This window comes from Saimiri boliviensis, chromosome 10 (genome assembly GCF_048565385.1).
Source record: "Saimiri boliviensis isolate mSaiBol1 chromosome 10, mSaiBol1.pri, whole genome shotgun sequence".
Classification (NCBI taxonomy): Eukaryota; Metazoa; Chordata; class Mammalia; order Primates; family Cebidae; genus Saimiri; species Saimiri boliviensis.
Window position 1 is genome coordinate 117,449,017 of NC_133458.1, and position 11,108 is coordinate 117,460,124.

The 11,108-nt window shown below is 42.7% G+C and overlaps 1 protein-coding gene across 1 annotated transcript; it reads left to right on the forward strand.

The window, feature by feature from the left end:
• Positions 1–1,618: 1,618 nt before the first annotated feature.
• LOC101043235 (protein CFAP144P1) lies at positions 1,619–2,281 on the forward strand. Its single transcript, XM_003930753.4, has one exon. The coding sequence runs from the start codon at positions 1,619–1,621 to the stop codon at positions 2,024–2,026; it is 408 nt and encodes a 135-aa protein (XP_003930802.1). The 3' UTR covers positions 2,027–2,281.
• Positions 2,282–11,108: the final 8,827 nt, after the last annotated feature.

Below are 11,108 nucleotides of genomic sequence, written 5' to 3' on the forward strand. Positions count from 1 at the left end.
GGGCTTTGAACACTGTAGTAAGGGAAAGAGACTAGGATACTGACTTCCTATTTCCCAATTCCTACTTCAGAACTGCTCTTCTAGGCCCCAACTCTCTACCACTGTGGTAGCCCCTTGATCACTCTTGGCCTATGGAGGGGCAAAACTATATGATATCCCAAGAGCAGGGACCAATATTACAGCCCCTATTTATTTTCTTTGCTATTTCCCATGATCACTCTTAAACCAAGAAACTGAGACCATTTCCCTGATTGGTGGGGCCTCCTTGCTAGAACAAAAGGAGCATATATGCTTCATAATAAGCATTCTGTGATGAAATGTCCCCAGGAGATAAATGTGCGTTTCATAATAGGCATTCTGTGGAATGTCCTGAGGAGATAAATGCTGGAGTCGGCCTCAGCACATCTCAGTTACTCATTTTGACTCGTTTGGACAAGTGAGTTTCTATAGCGCTCGTTTGGAAAAATGACCAGAAAGCTACCTCCGATTTCCCAGCCTCAACCCCAGGCTCCATTTCTTTCTGTTCGTTCCCGTGCTCGTGTTCCAGCCCTCCTTCCTTCCCTTACTCTTAAAACTTCCTGCCGTAAGCCTCCTCTCCAGGGCCATCCACGTTGTTCAGTCTTCCAACCTACCCATTTGCCCCGGCTGACTAATGTCACCCCTTCCCAGAACGCTACCTCCCTGAACTCCCTGTCCAGCTCTTCCTCTGTTAATTCCAGAGCATCCGTGTGCCAGCGCCCTGCTCGTCAGGCACCCCTTTCCCAGTGCCCCCCTATCTTTCCCCCTCGCCCTTCTCGTAGCCCTTCTTACTAGTCCCCTGTACTCCAGTCCCCATCCCCTATCCAGCCACCCACAACCAGACCTGATGGATTACAAATATCACCCTGGAGAGATGGTTTCCCTCCTACTGGGGCAGTTCTCAGGTGGTTCAGAATTGCTGAGGCACTAGATTCCCAGCAGCGACCCGGCGGACACAGGGAATCCAAGACCATGGCAAGCGAACACTGGGCCTGGCCTGTGCCTTCCCTCTCCTGCCTGGGCTGCCAGCCTGCACAAGCCTCTGCATTTGAACTGGTTTCTCCATCGAACTTGATCTGTAACCACAGAGCAAACTGCAGGACCAAGGGCAGAGAAGGTAGAGGAATGAAGAATATCGAATCTGTTATCAAGGAGGGAAGTGATTGACCAACGTGAGGTCCAGTTCTATGTGCTTTATCTTTTCGGTCTGCAACTTGATGGCAAGCCTTTTTCCTGGCAGTATCCAGAGATGGTTCTAATAAGGAGGCTGGGTTTGGAGGTGCCAGAGTGGTATCATAGGAATGCTGTTGCCTGGAGAGTAGTGGGGCGCCGTTGCCTGGAAGTGACTGGCCAGCCTGAGGTCCAGTTCTATGTGCATTGTCTTTTGGGTCTGTGACTTGATGGCAAGCCTTTTTCCTGGCAGTATCCAGAGGTGGTTCTCATAACGAGGCTGGGTTCGGAGAGGCCAGAGCGGTATCCTAGGAACGCTGTTGCCTGGAGACGGAGAGGAGACCGTTGCCTAGAGACAGCGGAAGGCCCGCGGCCAAGCAAGCGTGAGAGGACGCAGAGAGCGCCGGACACACCAAGCAGCTCCAAGGCCATGGCGGGACGCCCGAAGGAGAGGGCGGTCACAGATGAGGTCCATCAGAACCAGATCTTGCGGGAGCTGTACCTCAAAGAGTTGCGAACCCAGAAACTCTACACGCAGTACCACGTGAATCCCCTGCGCAAGGTTCACAGGATTACCAGGAAGCCCATGTCTTGGCATGATAACCTGGAGGAACCTGCAGATGCCAGGTTTCTGAATCTCATTCACCACGCTGCCCAGGGGCCAAGGAAGAAGTACCCGGAGGCACAGACTGAAAACCAGGAAATTGGGTGGGACTCAGAGCCCTTGGTCGACCCAGAACGCAGTGACCACAGGCTGAACCACTTCAGGGTCTACAATGACATCACTCTGTACAAAGCTAAAATGTGGAGCTTGGGAGAAGATGATTACCACAAGTAGCATCTCAGCGATAGAACCAGTCCCTGGAATTAATGTCCTAAGTATCCACTGCCTAGAAAAGTAAATATTATTTTACCCCCCCGCCCCCTCTTCCATAATTCATGGATAATGGCAAAAATTAGGAAGCATGAAAAATATGCAGAAGAAGGAAATAAAAATTGACATTATCTCACCATATAGACGTGACTAATGTTAGCACTTTAAACAATTTGTTTTTAAAATTGACAATAAATTGCATATGTTTATTGCATACAATGTGATGTTTTGAAATATGTATACGTTGTGGAATGGTTAAATTGAGTGACTTAAAATCTATTCTCTTAGCAAGTTTCAAGAATACAATATGTTCTTATTAACTGTAGTCAGTACAGTGTAGACAGCTCTCTTGAACTTATTCCTCCCATCTAACTGAAATTTTGTATCCTTTAACCAACATCGCCCAATTCCTAACTCTAACCCTGGATAATCACCATTCTAATCTCTACTTCTATCAGTTTGACTTTTTTAGATTTAGAAAATGTGATATGTCTACTTAATGGAATACAATTCAGCTTTAAAAACAGAAGGAAATCCTGTCATTTATAGCAACATGGATGAACTTGAAGGATAGTATGTTAAGTGAAATAAGCCAAGCACAGACAGGCAAATACCACATGATCTTACTTACATGGTGAATCTAAACAAGTCAACATTTTTGCACACTTCTGTATTTTTCTGTATATTTCAACTTACTGATCTTACATTTTGATTAATAGAAGATTGTAAGCATATATTTTCAGACAGGTGGAGAGAACTGGCAGAATATAATGCTACTTATATGGCACGAACAAAGATTTGATTATGCCTTTTGTCCCAGTGTAATTATGAATAAGGCCTTCCTTCACCCTCGAAAGTCTTAGTGTAAGCAAGGCTGAAGAAAGTTGGGGGAAGGGTAGAGTTTTACAAGGAAGTTAAGGAAAGTTAAGATAAAGTTAGTTGAACAAAAGTAGTAAAGCATTATACTGTTAGTTTTGAAGCTACCAAAATGAATTTAACAACATTTTAAATAATGCTAATTAATAATTTAATTTAAAATTTGGGGACCAGGCACAGTGGCTCACATCTGTAATCCCAGCACTTTGGGAGGCCAAGGTGGGCACATCACGAGGTCAGGAGTTTGAGACCAGCCTGACCAACATGGTGAAACCCCGTCTCTACTAAAAATAAAAAAAAAATTAGCTGGCAGGGTGACATGTGCCTGTAATCCCAGCTACTCAGGAGGCTGAGGCAGGAGAATCGCTTGAACCCAGGAGGCAGAGGTTGCCGTGAGCTGAGATCACGCCACTGCACTCTAGCCTGGACAACAGAGTGAGAATTGGTCTCAAAAAAATAAAATAATATTTAGGAAGGAGCAGAAAGCAGGAAGGAGAAGTCTTAAGTGAGTTAAGTTCTCATCTTAGATGTTTCCCAAACAGGAGCAGTGACTCCACATAATAACGCCCAGCTACTCAATGGACCTGCTCTTATGGAAACTCCATGGCCACTTCACACTATCCCTTCACACTTCTGTTGTTGAGGACTAGAGTCTAGTTTATACCTAGACCATAGAACCTCATCTCTACCCACAGATTGGCTAGAGCATGTCATGGTCCCAACGTGCTAATTTTTTCTAAGTTTTACCTAAGCAGTATGTTTGCTTAATAAAAACTAGGTCACATACGGGTTCTTAGTTTCAAGAGAGTATAGGAAATGAAATGTAGGGGTTTTATTTCTTTTTTTTTTTTTTTTTTAGTTTGCTAGCTTCTGAGTACGGGAAGGTAATAGAAGCTGTTGGAGTTTGCACTGAGTGAGCCAATTTGCAGGATTTGCCATAATCTACTGGCCTAAATAACACCTGTTGACAATATTTTTAAAAGTAAATATTGTACATATATAAAATGAGAAAATTTATACAGTAGAACAGGCATAAAATAAAAGGCAAAAACTGCCTTTTATTACCCTGAAAAGAATGAAAATTCTCTCTTTTTTCATTAGTTATCACTGTGTAACAAATTACCCCAAAATTTAGCAGCTTTAACATAACAAAGCATTATTATGTCACAGTCCTCAGGGGTCAGAAGTCAAGCTGCTGCTTACCTGGTTGGCTGTCTCTGGCATGAGGTCTCTCAAGAGGTTACAGTCAAACTATTGACTGGAGCTTCAATCTCATCTGAACACTCGATGAAGGGAAAGCCTTCTTTCAAGCTCACTCATTTGGTTTTTGGCAGAATTTAGTTTCTCATAGGCAATGGATTAAGGTTCTGAGTTGTTCATATACTGTTTCCTGCAGGCCTCCCCTGGTTCCTTGCCACAGGAGTCTTGCATAGGGTAGCTCACATTACGGGAACCGGAGTCCCTCTGAGTGAGCAGGTGAGAGAAAAGGCAAGAGAAAACACCCAAGGTGGAAGTTACAGTCTTTCTATAACCTCATCTTGGAAGTGACATCCATTGCTTCTGCTGAATTCTGTTCATTAGAGGCAAGTTAGTAAGTCCGGTCTACACTGGAGCGGAGGGAACTGCACAGTGGGGTGAACACCAGGAGGTGGGGGTGTTTGGAGGCCATCTTAGAGACTGCTTCCTCTCCCGTCATGTCCCTTTCACCCAAAAGCAACCACTGTTAATAGTTTCTTATCATTCCTCTCAAGGAAAAACAAAGAATTGGATTTAAACCAATTATCCAAGAGTAACCTGGAAGTGTTCCAACAGTTACTGCTAAGATCTAAATGTCAACCATTCCTAAGTAGCATAAATGTCATCCTAGCCAAGCAGACCAGATGAGCATTGAAACTCACAGCTTGCATTCAAGTAAAAAAAGGTAAACAGTATAGCAGTGGTAACATGGTGAAAGTGCTCAAGCATGTGTTTACACTTTCACAAATGAAAAAAAAAAATCAACCATAGGACATATGGGCAATGCCTTTTCGAAAAAATAAACTTGCTCAGAAAACATACCCATCCCTGTCTCCAAAAGCATTGACAGAGAAGCAGAGTTGCTACTCCATGATGCTGGTGTACTCTTAGTCCATTGTATGAATGACAGAGACTGGTGTCTGCTAGGCCAGGTACCACACCTGGTCTCACTCAGTAATCACAGCCAACTTGCAAAAGTGGTATTAACTCCCCTTCAAGATGAAGAAACTGGTTCTGAGATGTAAGTGACCTGCTGACATTCCAAGCCAAAGCTATCTTGTTTCAATGCTTTTCTTCTGTCCACTTTACTCTCCAATGGCCAAAGTCTGTTTTGGCCTCTCTTCATTACTGATTTTCAAACTATTCCTCAACTTGAGTAGGCAGACAGTTTCCCTTTATCTGCTTATTCAGAAGGAGAGCTTTCAGCTTTTACCTTCCAACTCCTCTCCAATGTCAACAAGGATTTTTGAAATAAGGACCACAGGCTTCTCATCTGGTTCCAATCCATCTAGGTATGTGATGCCTCACAAGGTCTGTTTCTCTTACAAAGAGTAGCAAATATTTAGAAATCATTCTTAAGCTATGTACACAAACAGCAGGACATTAGGTCCTGGCTTTTGTCCTGTTTGAATTTAAATTAAGAAAGCAACTAAAAATAGATGGAAGGCTCAGCTATTTGGGGGATAAAATCTACCACAAATAACACTTGTAGACAATGTCCAAACATAACCAATAAACCATGTAATTATGTTAGAGAGACTGTTGGGAATTTGAAAAGACTAGAAGCTGCTTGATTTTAAATTTGAACTATCTCTGTCTTTAAAATCTAATGTGTTACATAACACTTCAGGATTAAGCATTCATTTAACAAATATTTATTGAATTTAGTACCAGGCAGAAGAAATGAAAAAATAAACAGAAGCATCTTTGGGATTCTAGAAGTCTAGGAAACAGAGTAAAGATGATCATATAAAAATGTATACTTTACTCTTAGAAGGTATTTGTTCTAAAATTCTTAGGTTTCCATGAGGCACTTCCACCAGACCACACTAAGCTTTTCTCCACCTTTCCCTCCCCTCGGCCCTTCACTCAGGGTCAGTCACAGTGGATTATCTGATGAAGAGTTTAGAAGAAAAAAAAATGGACTTCTGCCTTTGCCTTTCTTTCTCTCCCCTCACTCCATTCCTACTGTTAAGCTCTCTGCTACCCTTCTTCCAGATAGCAGCTTAGTAAGGCAGGTTCTTCCCATTTGGAGGGAGTGTAGTTTAGACAGAAAAGTGGGGTGCTAAGCCCCCATGCCCACACATAAGTCTGACCTTCCAGAGTGCAGTCTATCTATAATGGAGCTGGTATTTTCATTTCCATCTGATGTCGGTGAATGTACATCCAAGTTATCTGGAATCTTCGTTAAAACTAACAGTCGTCTTCACCTCAGACTCACTGAATCTCTGGAGGGATGGGAATTCAGTAATGTGTCTCCTTTGAACTAATCAAGGCAGAGTGATGTTACTTTCTGTGCCTCTTAAAACTCCAAGAAAAAAAACGAGATTTGTGTTAAGTATTATAAGTGCTATAAGACACTAAGGAGAGCCCACCTCTTCACGGTGGATGATTAAGGACCTCACAGAGCAGATGTTATTGGAGCTAAATGTTGAAGCATCTGGAAGCATAAAGGCAAGGAGGGCAAGAAAAAAACACTCTAGAATATGAAAAGTCACTGCATGAAAATACATGTCACAATAGGAAAATGGAAAATAGTCTGTGTGGCTTCAGGGTACAGTGGGCTGCAGGAGGTGGTGACATGAGATTGGTGCTACATTGTGAAGGGTCTTGTAGGGACAGCATTATTCAATTCCTCTACCTGCAGGGATTCGGCAAGCCTGAGATGGAGACCACTATGTGTTAAAGACAACACCAGATAACTGGGATGTACATGCAGCTTCGGGAACCACTGTCTTCCAGGCTAAGGAGTGTGAGCTTCATCTCATCCGTAATACAAGGTCGTCAGAGGGATCTGTAGAGGGATGCAGATGTGGTTACTGTGGTGGCAAAAACAGGTGAGGAAAGTGCTGTAGGAGTTCAGGCTGGAGAAAATGAAAGGCAAACCACAGCAGTTGGAAAGAATGGGAATAGAGTCTAGGTATGATTTTGAGGAAAAAGAGACAGGACTCTGGCCAGTTGTGTGGGTAAGGCATGTATGTGGTGCTGAAGGAGGGTGAGGTGGATGTGAAAGAGAGAAGGTGGGTGGTACCATGTGGGGATATTTTGTCCCATAATCCTGCATCTCTCTTCATCCCTCCTCTTACTCATCCTCATGGAAGAAAGAGTGGCTGATCTCATCCGAGCAGCCACTCTTTGGACCAAGCTTCACTACTGGGTTAGGTTATTGCATTGAACAGTGCTGCAGCTCCGCCCGTCTTCTCTGATACACTGTGCCTGGGTGAATAACGCAGACTTGCCCTTTTCTTTGCAGACTGGATAAAAGGGTCCTTGAGATTCATGGGAGGAGAATAGGTGTATGAGCTCTTGGGTGGTCATCCAGATAGATCTAAGCTACAATCTCCATGTCAGCTTTTCAGCATCTAAAGTGTGGAATCAGTAGGGTAACTTTTCTTCCAAATTTGCCTGGGAAAGCCCTGGCTAAAACATGACCAGGCTATCTTTTGTCCTAAATATTTCTGTTTTAAAGTAGTGCTATTAAAATAAGCTGGGATGGGTTTGGTAGACCTGCACTTTTTACTTCTGTCTGCTGCCATGATCTCAACTAGGTGTGGGTGATTTGCCTATGCAGTAAGCATAGTTTTCATATTAACAAGTGAAAATAATCAGAGATAACATTACTCTTCCCCGTAGGTTTACATCTCCTTTTTCATGACAACACATACTGCTTTCGCTGATAAAGTGTTCTCAGCTACAAGCAGCTAGTGACAGCTTCCTCCTCCCCTCTCTGCAATGGCGAAGTATTTTATGCGAATGCCTGTGTACTGGTGGGCTGTACCTTGGCCCACGTTTTGGGGTACAGGATGCACAAAGGCTTCCATGTGACTAGTCATCAAAGTAAATAGGTGATGTGGGACATATGCAGAGGAAGTAGAGGCTGAGTAGTCTTGCTAGAGAACACGTAAAATAAAGTCTGTGTGGTTTTGGCACACTGATTTTATTTTTATTTTATTATTTAATAATATTTGTTTAATTGAAAAAAATTCACACCAGTAGCTTAAAATGTTGAAGGTACATGTTTAATAAAAATTAAGTACTGAATTTTCAACTACCAAAAAAGGATCAACTGTTTGCTGCTTGTCAATTTCTTGCCTCTAAGCTTCAGATTTATATTTTCTGCCAGCTCATTGATAACCCATCTGGGCCTCATATATATTTTCTTTTGCTGGCTGGTACCATGTTAAACTTTGTAAGTAGAGGCCCCTCGAGAGATATTGCAGGAAGAAGGGAACCAGGAACTTCCTGGTTCCAGTGTGACTCACCCACATCTAAAGGGGGTAAAGGGGGTACTTTTTTTTTTTTTTTTTCCTGTTTCTTCACTGCTAGGTTCCTACAGATGCAGCTTTCTCTTACATTGGCCATGAGTTTTCTGCATCCCTCAACTCAAGCAGTGGCATTCCGGTCAGGAGACCCTAAGAGAGTGGCCTACCCAGCTTGCTGCTCCTTGCACCCCCTCTTAAGCCCCAGTCATGCGCACATGTGTGGTCCCGTGGGGATGGTCATCTAGTGAGCTGCCTGCCTGACCTTTATCTCATCCAGCCAGCCGTCAAGCCCAACCCAAGCCTTACACATAGTGGGGTAGATTGCCACACAGGGTAGCTGTTTCAGCTCCCAGTTCCAGCAGCAGCTTCAGCAGTGTCCTGCTTCCCTCAGGGTGCCTGATTCCTTCCATGTGCCCCCCACCAGCCTTGGCTCACCTTTGGCCTGGCGGGTTGACTCTGGGCCCCCCCAAAATTGAAAGGTGACATGCCCCAGGCCTCGCTCCTATGGTGGCATCCAGATTCTGCCCACTGGCCCATCAGCCTTAACTCATCTGCACGTAAACAGTTATTCTTGCTTGCTTGGCTACTGTGGGCCAGCTCTGGCCTGGGCAACCCAGCAACCTCTCCACTGTCCACACCCTCTTCAATGAATTCTCAACCTACCCTTGGGGCAGGAGCCTCTCCCAAGTTGTTCTTTTTCTATATATTTCTGTCAGCACTTTAGATTTCTTTTTGGATCTTCATAGTTACTGCCCTACCATAACTTAATCATTCTTTGTATTAAATTATGGGTAGGCAAACCTTTTCTGTAAAGAGCCAAATAGTAAATATTTTAGACTCTGTGGGCCATATATCTGTGTCATGACTACTCACCTCTGCTGTTGTAACACAGAAACAGCCATAGACAATAAGCAAATGAATGGATATGGCTGTGTTGCAATCACACTTTATTTGTAAGTGCAGGTCCGATTTTAGCCTGTGGTCACAGTTTGCTGACCCTTGTATAAAACTTCTTTTATTTAAGCTGTTTCTTGATTTATCCAGACTGATGCAAGTTCAACATCAAAAACTAAAGCAGAAGTGGTCAGTGAGTGCCCTGCTCAGACCTCAGTTTATGTGCTAGCTGGAACATGTGTATTTGTCAGTAGAGTGCCAGTCACAGCTGTTCTAACTCACTTTCCCAACCTAGAAGGGCAGAAGTTCTCGGGAACTACCCTCAGGAGCATTTCTTAGCCAATAATTAAAAGGAAAGAAGGGTATCAATGCCCTGGCTCGCTGGCCTCTTGCCTAGGATAGTGTTTTACTGGGTTACATAGAGTTTTCTACAAGGCTAAGCCCATCATGTTAGCTAACTTAGGAACAGCCTGTTACTGGCTGCCTTCCCTTCTAACGTCACCTTGCCACTATCCTGATGGTTTCCTGAACCTCTGAATGAACTATGTGCACTCAGTCCTAGCCTCAATGTCTGTTTCTCAAGGAAATTCAACTAAGAAAGGGATAAGTCTTTTGCTGTACTAATGTAAATACAAATTTTGATGTCGTGCAGTTGTGGTTAAAAAAAAAATGTTCTTACTAAATTAAGAACCTGTGGAACACATAATTCACAATTGCATTCAAACATATTGCTATCAAAATAGCAGCTCTACCTGTGAAGATGTTCAAATATTTTTTTAGATACCAGTACAGTTGAACTGCATTGTATGTGTGAGTGTAGGCTGTGAGTGAAAACTAAAAACGCTGATGAAAAGGCAAAATAGACTTTTTTCCTTTGCCACCCATCATCAGCTGAAGTCTAGAAATGTTTGAGCCTTTGAAGAATTACTTTGTGGCTGGGCGCGGTGGCTCAAGCCTGTAATCTCAGCACTTTGGGAGGCCGAGGTGGGTGGATCACGAGGTCAAGAGATCAAGACCATCCTGGTCAACATGGTGAAACCCCGCCTCTACTAAAAATACAAAAAATTTAGCTGGGCATGGTGGCACGTGCCTGTAATCCCAGCTACTCAGGAGGCCGAGGCAGGAGAATTGCCTGAACCCAGGAGGCGGAGGTTGCGGTGAGCCGAGGTCGCGCCATTGCACTCCAGCCTGGGTAACAAGAGCGAAACTCTGTCTCAAAAAAAAAAAAAAAAAAGAATTGCTTTGTATATCAAATTAAGTAGTGTCTTGCAAATGGTACTGAACTTCTGTGTGATTAAGTAATCTAAAATCTGTTTACATTTTGTTCCAAATATTTAACAAATGTAGCCCAATCTCAGCAGTTGAAGGTTTTTTTTTTTAAACTGCAGTTTGAAAACAATACTTGCAGACAAAAAACTGTTGAAATGTTTCCTTGATAAAGCAATAGAGAACCTGAAAAAAACTAGACAACGAGAGCTAAAAAAGTCTAAGATTTCATTTCAAAATTATATGATTATATTTTGCAATACTTGGCTTTGTAGGTAACATTTACTCATTTTACATCATCTAAGTTTGAATTTCTTATAAAAGAATCATAAATACATATTACTTAAAGAGTTTATCTTTTAAAGTTAATTTTGAGAGATAATAAAAGGAAAAAACAAATTAAACTACATCAAATTTAAGAACCTTCATGCATCAAAGAACACAACAGAATAAAAAGGCAACCCATAGAATGGAGAAAATATTCACAAATTATGTTTCTGATTAGGGTTAAT